This window comes from Papilio machaon, chromosome 20, assembly GCF_912999745.1.
Source record: "Papilio machaon chromosome 20, ilPapMach1.1, whole genome shotgun sequence".
NCBI classification, from domain to species: Eukaryota; Metazoa; Arthropoda; class Insecta; order Lepidoptera; family Papilionidae; genus Papilio; species Papilio machaon.
The window spans coordinates 5,147,198-5,166,878 of NC_060005.1; the positions used below are offsets into that span (position 1 = coordinate 5,147,198).

General features: G+C 34.0%; 2 protein-coding genes across 5 annotated transcripts in view; both read left to right on the top strand.

Annotated features, from left to right (window-relative positions):
• Positions 1 to 19,681, top strand: part of LOC106709159 (furin-like protease 2) — a 193,127-nt gene that overhangs the window by 90,855 nt on the left and 82,591 nt on the right. The gene's annotated exons all lie outside the window — the stretch shown is intronic.
• On the top strand, positions 6,554 to 8,360 carry LOC123722136 (putative nuclease HARBI1). Of its 4 annotated transcripts, XM_045682870.1 has the most exons (6): positions 6,554 to 6,766; positions 6,848 to 7,089; positions 7,219 to 7,403; positions 7,487 to 7,619; positions 7,691 to 7,832; positions 7,923 to 8,360. In XM_045682870.1, exons 2-6 carry the CDS (start codon positions 6,850 to 6,852, stop codon positions 8,051 to 8,053), a joined length of 831 nt encoding a protein of 276 aa, XP_045538826.1. In that variant the 5' UTR covers positions 6,554 to 6,766; positions 6,848 to 6,849; the 3' UTR covers positions 8,054 to 8,360. The 4 variants fall into 4 exon arrangements, with proteins under 4 accessions (XP_045538826.1, XP_045538825.1, XP_045538827.1 ...); XM_045682869.1 differs by lacking the exon at positions 6,554 to 6,766 and having other exon boundaries at positions 6,773 to 7,089; XM_045682871.1 differs by lacking the exon at positions 6,554 to 6,766 and having other exon boundaries at positions 6,773 to 7,089; positions 7,691 to 7,811.

The window sequence follows — 19,681 nt, forward strand, 5'->3', positions numbered from 1 at the left end:
GGACAAACTCGCTGTCGGTAGGTTTATTACGACATTAGTAGGGTTAATGTCCGATTTCAAATATTTGTGAAAAGTCTCTTAATACGCGTTTTATTACGTTTATAAATCGTAAAGTTCATGATTCCGTTTTTGTTGTTATTTCGTCTTTTTGCCACTGATCACACAACACGACATAAAATATGTTGGACATGTTCTACGAATGTTATACCACGGTATAAAAAAATGTCTGCGTATTTGTTTTTCGTAGGTATTGTCCTCATTCAAGCTACAATATCCGCGTTATTAAAAAGGAAATTCCGTTTAAGTGTATTGTAAGAATGGCTGTGTTCGAGTGCGCCTTGTGTAAGTCAAATATTAAGGCAAGGGAAGCGGTCACGTCTCCATTAACGTCGAAGTCGTAACGCTCGGATAGTAACGTTTTATTTCAAAGGGGAGTTCGGATATTACGGGATCAATATCTCGTGTCTCAGACGAACGACTCATTCAGCTTCGTGGTATCACGTTTTCAATTAGTGCCATCGGTGTTCAGGGTTGACAACTGAACTATGAGAGTGGCCAATTATTAAAAAATGGCCTTAACGGTTAAATAACTGTGTGGTTGGAGTGTTTGAATTTGGAATTAAACTACTGCTTTTCCTGTACGAAATTATGTCCGATTACCTTGGACTTGTTTTTCCCGCGCATTTTTAAAGTTCATTTACAACAACGTTCTTTTTTTTAAATATGAAAAGTAATTTCGATCTAGTTCAAGGCTTATGCAGGCTTTGTTTTGTATCAATATAGAGGAAAACCGAATTAATTATTACTTGTAAAAAACATTGAAATTATATTAGGCATCAACCCTGTATTAAAGCTTAGCGATATTGTGATATGATACGTCTTTCGAGTGTATCCAGCGTGCTGTTCAAAGCGCTTTGAAAACTACCTTTCATTGATACTCTTGTGGCGTTAATCTGTTTTGTAACGAAATATGCATAAAGGTTTATGGTCTGCAAGGTATAGACAATTAATATTATAGAACAATGTTGTTGTTTATGTTTAATTTAAATGAAAAGTGTCAATGTTTTTAGGCCTAGATTTGAGAGAAATATAAAACATTTAAGGAGAAATACTTTATTTATCATCCAAAATGGAAATCATAATCTTTATGGTTACAAATTATAGTCAAGGTTTTTTATTTCACTATTTAGATTGATTTATCAATAAACTGTTCAGTAAATGCTGAAAGGTTTTAATTAAATACAATCAGAAATGTTGTAGAAATAACTTTTATATTGGATGCTTAACTAACTTCTTCAAATCCTATAATCCAGTTTGTTAGCTCGATACACCGGGGAAATATAAACTAACTTTGTTATATTCTATTAATAAATCGTACATAAGATTTTTTTTAATACTTTTTTAAATGTAGTCGATTATTAATAATAATCAAAAAGACAGTTAATGTACATTTTAATGCCATTAAAAAATCATTGTTTTAAAGATGACATAGATTTTTGTCATAAAGGCAATATTTTTCTGATGTAATTTATGATGATGAATTAAAAAAAGTAGAGATGAAGAAAGTTGTGTCATCACTTTCAGTTTATATTCAATAACACAGATGTATTAGCATTAGCATTTGAGTCATAAGTATGAATAAATGTTCAATAAATGTAATAAGAAAAATCACATGATTGTAAGTAGTACTTGTCTTAGTTGCTAAAAAGGAAACAATCTTACTAATGTTATAAGTTTAGATGGATGGATGGATGAATGTTTGTTTGGACGTATCTCCGGAACGGCACCACGGATTTTGATGAAATATGGCACAGATGTAGGACATAGTATGGAAAAACATATAGGCTATTTATTAAGTTAGCTATTAGTTTTTTTTTAATGGCGTGCGGAATAGAGTCGCGGACGATAGCTATATAATATGTAAAAAATAATCCAATGCTATTTACTTATGCTTCTCTACCGTTACTACAATAAGTTCGAAGTGATAAAAATATTTTTCCTTTTTATTAAAGGATTTTATAATCATTTTTGTGATAGAACTTATTGTACCATAAGTAAATTGATAACCAAATAACATTTCCAGCTTTATGCACTGAAAGTAGTCACAGTACTGTTTCAATGCTCTGCAACAGACAGACACTTTAATTTTATTTATGCACATTGATTGTTTCGATTCGGTTGTACGAAACGAAATTGCTACTATCATGGCTTAATTTTTTCTACGTAACAAACAATATTGAACCTTACGGCTCAAATAATAATAACTACATTTATATAACTGTGTTTGTACTGCACTGCAATTACTCTATCTTTTCGATATTACGCTGCTGAACTAAAACTGTACTGTATGTTCGGTTCTTCAGTCAATATAATCGGGGAAGCAAAATACGGAATATAGAGTATGATATGTAAATGTAAGGTTTATCCGATGAGTTTTTTTTTTAATTTACTTAATTAATTTGTATTCAGTATGTTTATCTTAACAAATATGAAGCTTCAATTTACCGATCGCTAGTAATAACATAATTTTGTATAACAGAAATGTTGAAAAGTTGTAGCTATTGTAATAATTTTGATTTGACGGGTAAATTTTGTTGTTTCGTAAGCGAGGTACGAATATTTAACTTTATAGGTCAGGTGGGTTGTTCACTGAATTCAGAGGCTGGGAATGCATTCGGTGACAAAAGCACTGACTTAACAATGCCGGCCTAAGCGCGTCGATGTCAATTCATTAGTGGATTGTAGTCACTCACCGGCAGATGTCGCATCTGTAATTGGCTCGTACAGTGCGATACGCGAGTGTTAATTGCATTGCTCGTGCCTCTACCCGTTTTTAACTACGAGAGGTTTTATTGATAACTTGTAACGTAGCTTCCAATTAAAATATTCCATCATTTATGAAATGGTTACAATGGAAAATATTGTTATTGTGTCTTGTTATGTTTATAAAGTAGTGTAGTATTTTGTTTCGAATATGTTAGTGATGTAAATTGTAACTTATTACAGTATTAATAAGTTCGCTTTTGACATGACACCGGTTCGGCTCTGCTTTGTACATTTAATTTAATTTAATTTTATGACTTTACTACATAACGTTGGATACTAATATAGAGTAATACAAAGAAGCATTCTTTTCCCAGAACAATTTGCAGTACATATGTATATAAATTTAAGAATACTTGAACAGTATACATCATACGTAGTAAACATCACAAAGGCGCGTTATTCTTTCACGATAGCACCGATGTATCGTGAGTTAAAGTGAGCCGCATCCATTGCCCCATTTGTACTTGCACAAGTCACGTCATAACAGTATACGTGGGCGGTCAAAGAGCACTCCCGATCTCCCGACCTCTCCTGTATTCCACCCCTCTCCCTACCGCTGCTCCCCCTCTTCCCACCAGTGCATTAGTGCACGCTACCGTGTGCGTCCCCACGCTGAATAAGATATCCTAGCGTCTCGCCTCTCAAAGGCATCTTGTTGTTATGATTTACAAAGATACGTGGCTTTTATACTTTACCTTGTTATTCTTTTGTGGTTTATAGGATAAACGTTATTATACTTGTTAAGAATTGACATAGTCAGCTTGTGTGACATGTTTTTAAAATATTTTTTATAAATCTTTACAAATTAAGTAAAATATTTAACTCTAACATTGAAGTAGTTTTTGATCAATTAATTAAAAGATTATTTGGTGCTTTGTTGCTTTAAAAAGTTGTCTTCTGACTTAACTTTCTTTTTTAACTCTTGCACTAGTAAATCTTAGTTTTGTATATTTTACTATGGTTTTACTATAACAAGCTAACAATAGTATTTGCGCATTGTTCGCTTTTATTTTGATTGATGGAAAAAGTTAGAAGGAAGACTTATGTTGGTACAAACGTCACAAGCTTTCTAAACAGTGTTACCGTAAGCATTTCTAGATTTTCTTTTCCACTTCTCTATATTCCTTATAACTCGAGTTCTATTTAGTAAGCTTGAATAGAAATTAGTTTCGGTTTTCAGTTCCAGCTGTTACATGTATTGGAAGTCGTGTGCCCGAGAATAAGTAAACGCGGTCCGTTCCTCGTGTGTATTCAACTGGTTTAATCGATCGGAAGCAGCTTTGTTAGCGTTAAACCGTCGCGTCGCTTCGAGCAAATCGTCCCAGATATGCTCCGTACCGACTTAGCCACGGTTCACATCGTATTGTCAGAGATTATTGCACGTTACACATGCTTTTTATCAGTGATTTTCACTACTATCTCCTTGTAATCGTCTCTCTGTTCTTATGTTCGACGTACCCGGTTTTCGGTATCTAATCGTTGGCTTCTGAAACCAAAATCCCTGTATAAAACATATCGTCATCCCTGTCATTACCTTTGACAAAATAGAGATACAACATGTTTTATTCAGGGATTTTGGTCTCAGAAACCAACGATAAATCTACCTTTACTAGAGGTAGCTAGAGCTTATTTTGCATTATTTTAATTAAGTAGAATCTTTCGTTTGTTTCACGATTTCGTCGTTTTAATGTCAAACTTATCTTTTTTGTTACTATTAGTAGAGTAATTTTCGCCTGCGACTCCGTCCGCGTGGAACTAAAAAAAACTAATTAAACTAATTTTCTATATCTGTGTTAAATTTCATCAGGATCCGTTGAATCGTTCCGGAGATACCTTTAAACAAACATCCATCCATCTAAACATTCGCATTTATAATATTAGTAAGATTAGAAACAATTTATTTAATTTTAGTACAATATGTAAAGATTGGTTCTTAATAAATATCGAGTAGTAAATGGATATAAAGCCCAATAACAAACAAGTGTCGCGAAGTAAATACCGCGGAGGCAATGTGCTGTGCTCTAATGCTGAGCTGTTTGACTTGAATTCCCCTATTGGAGTTTGAAGCGCACAAAACTGAACGCATACGATATAGTATTTCATTTTAGAGATCCTTAGAGAATTTAAATATTATAGATTCCATCTTGCGAACATTTTTAATGTACATACGATCTGAGGACACCACACTCGTCAAAGTCGGTTCAGTCATTTAGCGATAGCAGGTCATAATGGAACGGACAAACATATTTACATATCCATGAAAATCGTGACCCTTCTTGTCAGTTTTCAGTTTAGGTTGAAAGATGTCAACTAGCACTAATATATCTCGAATACAAAGCTAACTTTTATAATATGATTACGCAAATCGAGTTCAATTAGCGTCGAAAAACTTTTCTTGTTCTCATGTAGTTTACGGAGTAAATAATTGAGGAACTGTCAGTTGGTGATACCGGTATTTGGTACTCAAGGGGCCGCGGCTAGAAAAGGGTTGACATGTATCTCTCCATATAAGCATATTATTATTCGAACAGTTCGCTAAAGGGTTTAGTGAGAAGGTTAACCTCAGTTAAACAGTTTTACATCTGTAGGTAGACCAGCCTATTGCTGTTATTAGAAGATAACAGCATAGGTGTCTTTAAAATGAGTTGAATTTCCTATAATATCCTCAATCATGTTTTTTTGACAACTAATTTTTTTTTCCAGGTAAGTGTACAAGGCGATTAGATCCAGGATCCAAGTATGAAACTGTGTTTGCTGTGTTTGAGTAAGAAAGTTACCTTTCCCTTTTTACAAACATCTCATACATTTAAAAAAAAATCTTTAACTTTAGAGATACATATTAGATCACAGATAGTGACTGTATTTTAAAGAAAACGTGACTAAAATGAAAGGTCACTCAACTTACGGAACTAAGCTGAAGGTTGCTCAGGTTAAACCGTGTCAAATTAAATTGTAGCAAGGTTACTGTCATTTATAGATATTAGATAGTACTTTCGAAATTATCAAGGTTGTTTTCAAAGAGAAGATTAATTAGGAAGAACTCACTCGATTACATCAGCTAGCTTTCGGTTAGGAGGAAAAATACCCTACCTTTACCTCTCATTCGCACGGACGCTTTTTTATCGCGCGTTAAAAAAGCGTTCAAAGAGAACTAATGCATTTATTTGTATCTGTTCATACGGTAGCGTTTGTAAAGTGTTGCATTTTGGACGTTGGTCGAACGGAAGAAGAGTGATTTTGAAGTGGCCGTCGCTTGAGAGCCGCCAACGCTGAGTTATAACGCGCCCATGCGAATGAGCGCTTAGTTTTTTTTTTTTGCGGAGGTTAGTATTTGTATATATCCTTTTACATTTTAATTCCCTTTTTTTCTAAGGTTGTTATTCATAGCCTTAGCATACGAAATAGCCACAATTACTTTAAAAATATGGATATTACAGTACAATAAAGTTGTTTAATAAATACTTTTAGCTTAGTGTAGGTTTCTTATACTAATTCTACCCTTAGTGACTATATACTCTGGGTGTAGCATCTGACCTCGGACGGGTCATTACAATTTAATAGGATATAACTTTTTTATATCGTGGCAAACGAGCAAGCGGCGATCTGCGGGGTTAGGCAGTAAAAAACAAAAACGAAACGAAAGCGACTGTCGTTCCATTGTGATTGGTGGAGAGACTGACGTCTGACGTCACGCGTTAAAACCATAGGCAGTAACACGCACGAAAGACGAAAGACGAAGCGTCGTCTATCGTTTTTCGACCAATTCCTTTGAAATTCTTAGGCAGTAACACGAAATGACATTTCCAATCGTTTTAAAAGCGACACGATCGTTCGTTTTTGAGACGATCGACAAAGGTGTCTCGTTTTGCCGCGAAGTCAACCGAATCAACTTTAGTTAAATATCTTAAACTATTATTAAATATTAAATAAAACTTCTAAGGTGAGAAATCAATTTGGTATTATGTTATAAATGATTTGTTAGTTGAATAAAGTAAACAATTTATGATTTGGCATATTATAGATATGTCTCGCATGTGGACCGCCTTGATGTTAGAAGCTGCAGATGCCGAAGCTAAAAAGATGTCTCGGCAGCGTATGCTTCTACAAAGATTAAAGAATCGCGAACGGTTACTCCAAAAAATTCCGGAGTGGCAGTTTAGAGCTCATTACAGGCTGAATAAGGAAGAGTTCCACTCGTTGTGTGACGAGCTCAGGCACAATACCAGTTTAAAAGGTTCGAAAACAACTTCACTGGAACTTAAGGTAAATTGATTTCTTATGATATATGTTATTTTTAATATATGTGTGTTAAAAGGTGATTATGTATTTAATATGATTAATGTTAACTTTAGTCAATTTGAGTCTTATACTGACACAATTATTATATTTTAGGTGCTGACAGCATTGAACTTTTATGCCATGGGTTCATATCAGAAAGGTGTTGCTAATGAGGTACATATGAATCAAAAAAGTGTAAGTCGGTGTATCAGAGAGGTGACAAAAGCTCTGAATGAGATTTCAAATAAATGGATACAATTCCCACAAACAAGCACACAAAGAACTAAAATTAAGCAAGGGTAGGGGTTACTATATATAACTTCCGTCATTTTATATTTATTACCTTGAGCACATACTACTACTTACAAATATTATTTTACAGATTTTATACTAAGTTTAATTTTCCTGGTGTAATTGGTGCCATTGATTGCACCCATGTGGCCATAGTTCGTCCAGCTGCAGATGTACCTTGTTTTTATAACAGAAAAGGCTTTCATTCTCTTAATGTCCAAATGGTATGAACCTTTTTATGTTTGTTATAATAATTATAAGATAATTAAAGATTAATCTCAATTAAATATTTTAGGTATGTGACAGTGATCTCAGAATCACTAATGTTAATGCCAAGTTTGGTGGTGCAAGTCACAACAGTCATATCTGGGCAAGTAGAAGACTGCAAAGCCATATGGAGGCTCTGCAACTATCTGGCAAGTCCGTTTGGTTGTTGGGTAATTGCATTTTTAGTAGAAAAATATTTAACAGGTGATGTTCTATGTTAAATATTATTTGTAACTTTAATATTACTTATAACATTTTAGGTGACAGTGGTTACCCTCAAAGGATCTACCTTATGACACCTATTCTGAATGCAGAACCAGGATCTAGAGGAGAGAACTACACTAGAGTGCATGTCAAGGCCCGAAACTGCATAGAAAGGGCATTTGGTTAAATATAGATTTTGATATTTGTTAGGTCAGCGTATCCTTTATTATCACCCTGATTATGCAGCAGAAATTGTTATTGCATGTGTGGTACTGCATAACATGCTCATAGATTCAAGAGGAACTCCTACAGATGATGCAGAAGTACTTTTGTCCACTGCTCTTACACAACCAACTGTTGTTGAAAACGGGCTGGATGTGATTGTGGGGCGGGCTGTTAGGAATAGACTAATTATTGGCAGTTTTTAGTTTGGTTGAAGAAGCCCACACAATAATGTCTAAAAGTGTATTTTTAAGAAGAAATATGATGAAGATGAATGTTTTACAAATTAAAAATAAATTTATTTATATACAATTATTTTTTATTTCAATATTCACTTAAACATTAATTACACAAGTTACAACCAAAACCAATGTAAATGTTACATGTTTTTGCATTTGAGACTGCATCTCAAAGCATAAGCATTACATTAATAAGCCAGTGAGTGAGGGTCCTGGATGCCATTTCCCTCTCCTTTGACCTGATGATGGGACAGCATATACTCTTGAAGAGGAGGCAACATATATATCATTTTGTTCATCATCTGAAATATCATGATAAAGTTAGTAAATATTAATGTTTAAACTGTATATAATAAGATAAAACTAAACATTAAATTGTATCAATTGATTTTAGTTAATTTATTTTACCCAAATGATTAAACAGAAACATGGGCAAATAAATTGAGGTAGGTACTAATTAAATATTTTTCTATTAATACAATTACCAACTGAATAATAGATTTGCATATCTGTTTTCTAAATGAAATAACAGGATTGTAATAAATTACTGTCAGTGATCTGCTCCAAAATTTGTATTTGGATAGATGGTTCCTCAACTGGAGGCTCCTCATTTGACTGTTCCTCTACTGGTAGTCCTAAAATATAAAGTTTGGGTGATGAAATGTGATATTCGTAGCTAGGAAAATGGCAACTACAAAACTATTGTTATTAAATACATGATTCAATAGCAAGGGCACTTGCAAAGAATAAGTAAAATAAAAAAGGATGTGTCTGCCAGCATAACAAACATGCTTCAGAATGAATGTCTTGTTTTATGTTTACAATCATTATTACATTAGAACCAACCTTGATCCATTGCTCCATAGACTTGTCAGGATCACTACCTACCTGACCCAGCAACATCTTTAATAGTTGGCAAAGTTCCTGGCGCCTCACTCTTCCCTGCGGGGTGTTTACCATTTTAAATACGTTATTGACGTACCTTTCCATAAATTCCACCATTATGGCGATTTGCTCATTGCTTGCGTTTTAAGAATTCATTTTACAAAACGTAAATTGAAACACAAACACTTCACTAAACTTTTGTATTTTTACCGCGAGAATATTTGACCTTTATACGTCAAATTCAAATGACACAATGTTGATCGTCAAGTATAGACAATAATTTGTTTTTTTTGACGATTCACCTTCGTCTGCACGAAAGCGACTGTCGTCTGTTACTGCCTAGCCTTACACGGAAAAACGAGAGACGCTATCGCTTAGACGAAACGATCGATCGTTTCGTTTTTAGTTTTTTACTGCCTAACCCCGCTGATTCGCCGAAATAGCGAAGCCACCACTGTCCATAGACGTTCGCAATTGCAGATGCGTTGCTTTCCTAATCGACAAGGAAAGGGACCGGTAGAAAGACAATATTTCCCCTTTCTATGCGTCCCATCCTCCGTCAAATTTACTGCCCCTTCCCATCTTTTTCTAATAAGAAAAGGGTGGGAAAGGGCAGTGGACTAAAGTTAGGCCTGCAGCAACTTCGACACCTTACATCTTTGCGATCTATATTTATATTATTATCTGAATATTTATGAAGATATTCTTGACATAGGTTTAGAGAAATTTTTAATTGAATAGATTAGTGGTAAAGGAATTATGTTGATTCACAATATCAAGAGATCACCTTTACTAAACATGAAAAAGTATGTGATCCGTAGTTAAGGCGGTAATAGATGCATTTCACTTCATGCTTCTTTTGTTTGTTTGCTAGTCGTAATTACAATATAATTTGTGTGACAGTAAAATGTTCTCCGGGAAATAAAAAAAAATATATAATTCGCTTCAGCAGGTATTCGACAGCCGAGGGCGCGCGGTCTACATTGTGTTTAATTACGCATTTGTATTGAGAGCTCATTTTGCATGTTTCGCTGCTAATTGCATTTTCAATTGGATACAATCGCATCACGTAATTGGATGCTCAACGAATGGATAAAGTTGTGACGCAAGTATGGAACGAATGATTCGACCGCGCGACCGAATTGCGTCATTCAATCAGTCACAGGTGATGAGCTCTGTTCGCTTTCGATATATTTGGTTTGTTATTTGTTTCTTTTTTTATTTCTTTTTAATTTGTACGTCCACTGTTTTCGTTTACAGTGCTGTTCAATCGAATTGAAACTCAATTTAGTTTTGACGTGATGCGTTTTTTTTACTCTGAAAGAATGAAAATGGATGAACGGTGTCCATTCATTCAGTTTATTAACTGTCGGGTTTTGTTCAGTCCTGAATGACATGTCAATTCGAAGTAATATATTCAACACAAATGACTTTGATATTTTTCAACTACATGTTTAGTACTTGAAATAATTATGTGTATACGAGGAAAATGGCTTTTAATAATTTTGTAGGTGTTCAAATTAAAAAAAAGTGTTTTTACTTTTCGTGAAATATTAAATTTATATTTTTTTTTTGTCTCAATCATCGCTACGACATTTATTTAGACTCAGATTAGTTAATTTACTTTAATAATTTGTATTATATAATAATATTTGGACGTTAGAAGTTTAAAAAAATTGCCACTACACAACACTAGAACAAGTCTGACTTTCGCATTCCTTCATTTATTTTCTTTTCCCCCGATGTTCTAATCTTGTGTACGTAGTTTCAACTAAATTGGTTTAGTCTGTGAATTTCTCACTTAACATTATTATAGTTGATGTTTGTGCTCCGGTTTTTAAGTTGTAGTTTACTAACTTAAGGATTAAATTGAGTTTTTGTCAGTTTGGAAATGTTTTTGTTCACTCTATTTTCTTTTACTTAAGTTACAAAATGTTTATCTTATAAAATTCAGCGTGTGTTTGGCCAATGTTTTGATTTTCTAGCGTAAAATATCATTTAATTCTTTTACCATTATAACACAATTAAAATACATATCACAAAGTAATTTGAAAGACATAACATCGTGTAACATCGAAGTTACGAAAAAAAAAATATTTATAACGATTGTTGTAATACTAACCGGATAGGGTCCGGATAGGGTCCTCTCTCAGCATTGTATTCTGGGTGCTTATCACTGGACCACTCAGCGATAATCTTCCGCGATCTTATTGCTTATCATTAAGTTTGCTAAAAAGTCACACTTTTTTTTAATAAAATTTTAACAATTAAAAATATTTACTTCAGAAATAAATCAGATAAAATAATAATAAACGATTTCTTTTGTTTAATTTTTTCGGGTGAATGAACCTTTTTGTTTTAGATTGTAATAAATTTGATTGTAACTTAACAATAGAAATTGCTTGCCCTTCAAAATATATCGGGTCTCTTTCACTCTGTATATATCTGCATCAATTCATCGTTTCCGCTCCGTAGTTTAAATATTGATACGCTAAGAATCGTTCTTTGAATCCGTTCAGCAAATATGCTTAGACGTTATTGGAACGATCGCTTTCTACGAGATTCACCGAATTCACATATAGGAGCTTTGATGCGTATGTATTTAGTTAATTTTGACTTTATCAATTTCCCTTTGCCGTTTTCATCTAATATATAAAACTAGAAAGGAGATAAAATCTCTATAAATGTGGTTTAATATCTTCTAAAACAATGTTATGTTTTACATTTATATTTATGCAAATATATGTTGCTTTTTTCTTTGTTTGTGAAAAAAAAAAACTGAAATTGGTTCTCGTAGACATTTTTCTTATAAAGATGTTTACTAAGATATTAAAAAATAATATATAAATAATACTTATTCACTCCCATGACAAAGAATAGCTTCATGCAACAATATATCTTGAAAAACATTTACTTTACCTCTAAACGAATGAGACATCTCAGTTGCTAATTAACCTGAGTCGTAATTAGCGTTGCAGCTGGCAACTAATTAAAGCTATATAAAGTGAGGCTTCAATAGCCAGACGGCCTGGCAACACCGAGTACCGGCAACTGGCAACTAATTGGCAACTGATTGGCAACTATCGACAACGCGCTATAGTCTACACCAGTGAAACAAAGACAGACCTCCTCCAATTCTATAAACAATGTCGAATGGTTTTTCTTTGTCTTTTAGCGGTTGTTAACTAAAATACTTGTTTTTTTTTAGGTTATGATATTCTAGCTGAAGAAATAAAATGATCCAAAAATAATGATGTTTTCATATTCCGGTCTGATCAAAGTATAGTGCGCACGAAAAGTTTATTAAATTTTATAAATTTAATTTGTATATAATTTCTGTCGTAAAATAAAGTTCTTTATAATTTAAACACTTAAAATATCGGATCGATTTCAATAAACATTTATCGTAGGCCATTTAGTTCAAAAGCGAATGATAAAGTTATTTTGAAAGGAGATAATTTGATTTATGATATTAATCTATAATTGTCACAATACGTTTCGATGAAATTGAATTTACATGTTTGATTGAATTATTTATTCATATTATGGATACTTTTCAAAATTGACTCCATTCATATATTATGTACCTACACTCTGTTATATTTTGATTGTCTTTTTTCTTTTGTTATGCCTCGCCAACGGAATTGTAATCGAAAGTTCGTACACGCTAGGTTTAAACTTTAAGTCTTGACTATACACTGTGTACTATAAAGGTCGAAAAAATGTTACGTCGATTAATTTCAAAATTTTGAAGTATTGTGCCACAATGATTACTATAATCTTTACTTACCCCTCTTGGCTATGGGCGTAAATGTTATGAACAAATGTTTAAATGGATGGATGGATGTTTGTTAGAAGGTATCTCCAGAACTGCTGCATAGATCTTGGAATTTGGTATACATGTAGAACATAGCTTGGTAGAACACATAGGCTACTAATTTAATATTTTATTGATTCCGCACGGACGGAGTCGCGGGTGACAGCTAATTTATAATACAGAGTTAGTTATATTCTTGTTAGGAACTGGTAATCTAGGAGTATAACAAATGATTATTGCATTACATATGATGTACCATTAGAAGTTCATGCGTATTCATATCCGGCTAGTCGTCGATCAAGATGGCGAATCCGATGCGACGGGCTTGGCTTTGCCGGCAAATCACGATTTATGTAATTCCCGGTTCGCGTAGTGTTGATCCTCTTAGAAGTAACGTGACCACTGCGTGATGATTGGTATATTATTCTCAGAAAAAGTAATTGTATTGTAAATTTAATGATTGAATGTGGATTATTCTGAGTATTTAATTTATTATACTATAATAAAAATAAATGTTGCGGCCTAAAATTTATAGTAAATTTAAGTGAAATTCAAAAATTAATCAGTTGCCGCATCATCCAATAATTGTAAATGAATAGTACTTTTTAATTTTTTTGATAATTATTGGACCTTAAAATTAGACTGTTTTCATCATAATTCGTAACTTAACTTTAGAAATTATTGATGTTAAATCATTTATGTGTGCTTAACACTGAAATCATTCTAACTCAAATTTACTATATTTTGTATATCATTTGTAAAGAGTAAAGTCGTATCGCAATCGTGTCGTTGTCGCTGGCTATAAGTTCACGTAGCGCGGCATATCCCGGCTCCGACTCGGAATGCTAATGACGTTATTGTGTCTCGGATAATTTTATTTATAGACCAACCATTCCCTATGTATGATTTTCCTGTTTGTCTTGCTTTATGGTACTGTAGTTTTGGTATATTCGTTATATTACGTATTTCAATCTTCGCGTAAGGAATTTGTATTACAGTAAATTAAAAGGTCGGAGCTTAACTTAATGTTTGGTCTAAATGTCTTTATAGTGCTTATTTACTAGTCCAAGGACATTGTTTCTACAATCAGAACATTAGAACAAAAGATAAAGACTTCCGGTTTTAGCATTTTACTTACTTTTTTATTTTATTTTTAAATGTAAATATTTTCGGCCTACAAATAATTGAAAGAGTTTCTATTTCAAGAAAAGTGTTACTTAAAAAAAAGAAATTGTTTTTCACAATTTTTAAAATTTGTAGAGAAAAATTACACAATCTTTTAGTGTAAAAATTCTAATTCAAATCTAGTTTGTTAGTGTAGTTACGTACACTGTTCGAGTTTAGCACTTGAGCACGATCAATTAAAGATGAGCAGCCCGTCGGTTGTTATTGAAGTCGACGTTGAATATTCTACGTGGCAACGCAGATGTTCTAGAACGGGGTCAACGAACTTCTTTAAAAAACTTACGGGTATTGCTTTTATGTATTTTATTTCGGAGATGAAATTATCCTGTTTTATTTTCGTAGTATACATATTTAATAAACATTGTTTAGGTATTTGATTTAGATCGAGAATAATTGACTTCAAGATTAGCGACAAACTGTAATCAAAGCTTTACATGTTTTATGTAACTTATCACTTGTACTATGTTTTGAATGTGGACTAAAAATAAGAATGTACTTTTTGAGTTTAACTTTACGTTGCGTTGCAATTCATGTTAGGTTATTTTATCACCGTCTATTTTATATTTTACCCCATGTTTTGAACACAACGATACTAATTAAAAATAAACTGGTATTGTGGTTATCGGATCGCACGCATCCGCACACCGACACGTTGCCGACACGCGGCCGACATGTCCGACATAAATCCAATAAGGCCGACAGACCTAGCTTGCATCACACTGTTCTGTAATAGAGCAGCCAATGTATTTACTATTTAGCGAGCGGTTTATTTTTAGTACGGTTTCATACCTATTTATTTATGTAACTAAGTTTTCAATACCGAAAGACAGGTACAAAAAAATCAAATACTATATTTATATTTAATTAACATATTTGCTGTCGCCCGCGACACCGTCCGTGCGGAATAAAAAGAAAAACTTATTAAGAAGCTCATGTGTTTTTCCAGACTATGTTCTGCATCTGTGTTAAATTTAATTTAGATCAGTTGTGCCGTTTCGGAGATACCTTCTAACAAACATCCATCCATTTATCCTAGTAGAAAGATAACTACGATTTTTGAAAGGTAAAATAATTTAACATTACTTTCAATTAATATTAAAACCAAAGTATATTTATCACTATGATTTACACATCAATGAAGCCTCAATGAACGACAGCAAATATACATTGCATATTAATCCCGGCGGAATATACACAGTAATTTAAATTATTAATCCTGTATTCATACGCGAAGCTAAAGCGAAGTTGAAAGTAAGAAGGTGTTGGAAGTTTCACGATCACGTACTATTAACTAAATGTAACATCTTACACTTGATTGCTGTTTGTCTGTAAAGTTTTGGTGTTTTTATATCAGAACGTGATATATGAACCAGAAAAATTGTTAGCCCTAAAATTAAAGTAGTCACTTTTACTATTTGTCCATCCACAACTGCATGTAGCTACAAAGTTGCATATGCGTTGCGGAAAAGGGGATGTTTACGGATAAGGAAGAAGTTTGGATTAATGTTTGCAGTGAGTGTATCCTGGCATGAGAAAACGCTGGAATTCCATAAATCTGGCAAAGCCAGTCATTTAAAGTTGCTTACTTATCCAATTACTCGATACTTCTACTACTTTTGCACTCTTAATTGGATCGTTCTGCAACAATTGATTTAATATTGCATAATAATTCAACGCTTGGCATGTGCTATTGCTTGTATCTAAATTTAGTACACCCTAAATATATTTTACCACAGCTAAGATTCAAACTAAAGCATTATGAATTTCGGTGTTCCAAATTTTATCTATCAGGATTATTTTCGAGATAATAAGAATGAAAATGTATTCTGTCTGTTATACGAAGCTCTCGTGTATTTGGTAACGGAAACTTGTTGATAAAGCAACACTCGTGGCAAATGATGTCTGCAGCCGTTTTGATGGAAATTAATTATGAGTCGACGCAAACATGTTGGCGCCAAGAAGCAAATGTTCATTAAGGTTGCTTTGTGCAAATTAACTAGTACGTATCTAATTTCATAGTTTCCTGCATTATGAAAGGATGAATATGTGCAAACTAGGATATTATTGCTTCTAAAGCAATTTCTGGCGAATTACAGTGTTGTAAGTGGAGTAAATTTAAAATGAAAAATCGAATTATATTAATATACTCTTAGGATGCTGATTAGCTTACGCTTTGATATAATTCTCAGATTTGCAACTTCTTGTATTAACAAATAAAACTCAAACAGCTTATTGTGTCTTATTTTTTATCTGTTTTATTACTTCTTCCATTATGCATTCTTCTGTATGTTTTTCAACTTCACTTCGTAGTATCTAGAAGCTCTGCACTTAATTAAAAATATTTAAGCTCCATTCTCATTTGTTCTCGCATTCTATAAAATAAATCTCTTATATGAGCATATAAACTCCAATTTTCGCTCCTTTAGGAAGCTTTACTTTATCAAGATTGGAATTTTAATTCAATCAAAGCTACAACCTTCGCGCCGCTCCAACCTGTGTTACACGTTTACAGCCAACTGCCTCGTCGAACGCTCCGGGAGTTTTCTAATTAAAACTTTGCTTCGTTCAGCTCAGCTGTTCACATGTGATTAATCTGAGCGTAATGTTATACTGTGAGTAATCTAGTCAATGTCTTGTATCAGTTTATAGCATCTGGAGTTAATCTTGAGAACTATCTGATACTTTGCAACTTAAACTTAATTAGCGCTTTTCTACTTGAAGAATTTCGCGCTTTTTGCAACAGACTATGTGGATGTTTTTGATCCCTATTTTCTTGGTCTAGGGTCCATCATCTCCTTTGGTCAGGAAATTGACATTTGACAAACATCAAGTTTTTTTTTTTAAATTAAGGATTATTAATTGATAGTGTCTAGTGATCTAAGAAATTACATTTTAATAACAAACCAAACGAGACGCTGTGAGGAAATACCGGTGCTATTATCCATAATGACCGTAGCGAGGAGCGTGACAATGACGAATGATAATGAACGTGTTGATAATAGGGGTGTCAATTTTTTTTTTAATTTTTGTAATGTACACTGTTTTCAAAAGGGGTCGAGCTATAGTTTTACATAATACTAATAATATGCTAAATGAGAAAGATGCGATTTTCATTTTTGTAATTAGTTTGCATTTTTTTTGCATATAGTCTCGTGGTCTAAATTTGATTAGGTGTTCGTTATACTTGTTCTAATGTGTCAGAGGTTGGCAACCCTTATTTGCAGTAGAGGGTTAATAGTCGGGGTGCCGTCCCGCCACACCGGCCGGAATTCGCGTGACGCACGCTGATAGCACGCCAACGATAAATATTTCATTTTTCCCATCATCAATCTTACCCATATGTTCGCGGCTCGGCGATTCAATCGGTCGGTTATTTACATGACGCAGGATTGTTACGGGCTCGTCGCGTCACCGTGTCGTGATAAAGCGGTAATTAACACGTCCGTTATAAAAAGGCTACGTCTCGCAGCGGGTGTTAAGTCGTTATTTTTTATTTTGACTATTTTTTTTATAGAAAAGTCACCTAACTTGGATGAATAATTGCCACCCATTCTCTTAATCTAGTGGGGTAGGCAGTGATTATTGATTTATATACGCGCTCGCGTGTTTAACTTTTCTTATTCGGATAAAACGCTGATTATTATAATGTCTAAGAATGTCAATAATGAGTAATCTGAATGAAATTAAAACTACTACTCGTCTCACACCAATACTTTTTTGTTTACTCAACGACTTGTCGGAATGTTTGCCTTCCCTAATAACTGCATTCGATTTATGAGCGGAACGCGGGCGATAACGGCCCCAGAAATATGGCGGAGCGCTCCAACAAATTATTTATTAACTGTCACATTAACGGACCGCGTTTTTCATCGTCGCCGGGAAAACTGTAGCAGATTATTTTTATTTTGCTTCAACAGTAATGGCAATAACAAATGTCTCTTTTAAATCCAGGAGCATTTAATTGTCGTTGTTTTTAGATATACAGTCGAACCTGGATAAGCGGGAGTCAAGGAACTGCGATATGATTCTCGCTTATAGCAATTTCTCTATAACCTAAGTTTCTGGTTTATGGAGATCGTCCGTCGGAACGTGACGATGACTCTCGCTTATAGAGGTTTTCCGTTTGTCCAGGTTCGACTGTACATTTTTAACCTTAGCCGTTAAGTACACCATGAGTTAAGAAATTTTTTCGGTCTAAAATCATTATAAAAAGTAACTCGTGGAAAAAGATTAAGATAAACTTTCTTGATATTTTAACAAGATCATTAAAAATTAAATCTCAAAATGAGTTTTTTTTTTATATTTTCGCATATTAATTTGTAAAGCAAGACTTAGTCTTTGTGCTAACATACGAAATTTCAATACTAACGCAATCTTTGTCGCGTGAAAACCGCCGTCGGGCACAATTAAAAGTCCTGGAACCTTAAAGTTGGCTCGTTAAAACTTCTCACCTGTAAATGGTCATTCTAGCGCCGGTCCCAACTTTGTGCCGTTTTGTTCTCGCCCACGCCCACGGCCAGACTTCCAAGCCAGCGGTACGAGATTCCTTCGCGTTGTAATTAACTCTTGGTGTTTAAATTAGCTAAGCTATGGAGTGAGCTAGCCAAACTAATGTTTGTTTTTCCCAGATTTCAAAATTTCGTAGAATTGTATATTTTGAAATTGTACGAAATATGTGACGTCGTAGTTTCTGCTACAGATCTTGACTTTGAACCGATATAAGAGAATCGTGGTTGCGCAACATCAGAGAGTGGACTGGAATTGCGATTGCCGCCCAACTGTTTCGCCTCGCAAGTGATAAACAGAAATATGGAGAACTGACCGCCAACCTTCGCTAGTCGGCGAGGCACCTCAAGAAGAAGATACAAGACAGGGATGTAGCATTTGATCAGACGAGTAGAAGTGATCAAGTATTAACTAGAGCGTAGTGTTCTGGTCTGTAACTAATTTGATAATGATAGAAAGAAATAGGTATGCTTGAATTTCTAAGTACCTATATAAATTACGAACATTAACCTATAGTTTTGTATTTACAAAGCTTAATTGTAGGCGGGATAACCCCAACTCGTCAGGAATCTGCGTAGAGTTGACGCAAAAATGTGAAGAATTTCTTATCCTACCCTACTGTGAGGAGTGAGGGAGGCGAGGGGGGGGTATGATGAAGGGAAGCGTTTGTTATTCCCAGTTTGTGCGCGAGGGTGTGTCGCGGAAATGAATTTTAATGGATGCTCTTTGAATAACGTGTCGCCGTGGTTTATAATGATACGCGCATATGTGATGAAGTACCTATCGATAGACTAGACTTAAGTGTTGAGTTTTTTTTATCCAATGTATCTTTGGAATATGTATTTAAAATTCTGTATTAGAGCTTTGCATTTGTGGGTATGGTCATGTTAAAATTAAATGTGATAAAGTCAATACTTTCGTGACCACTCAATAAACATTAAAATATGAATCCAACGATGAT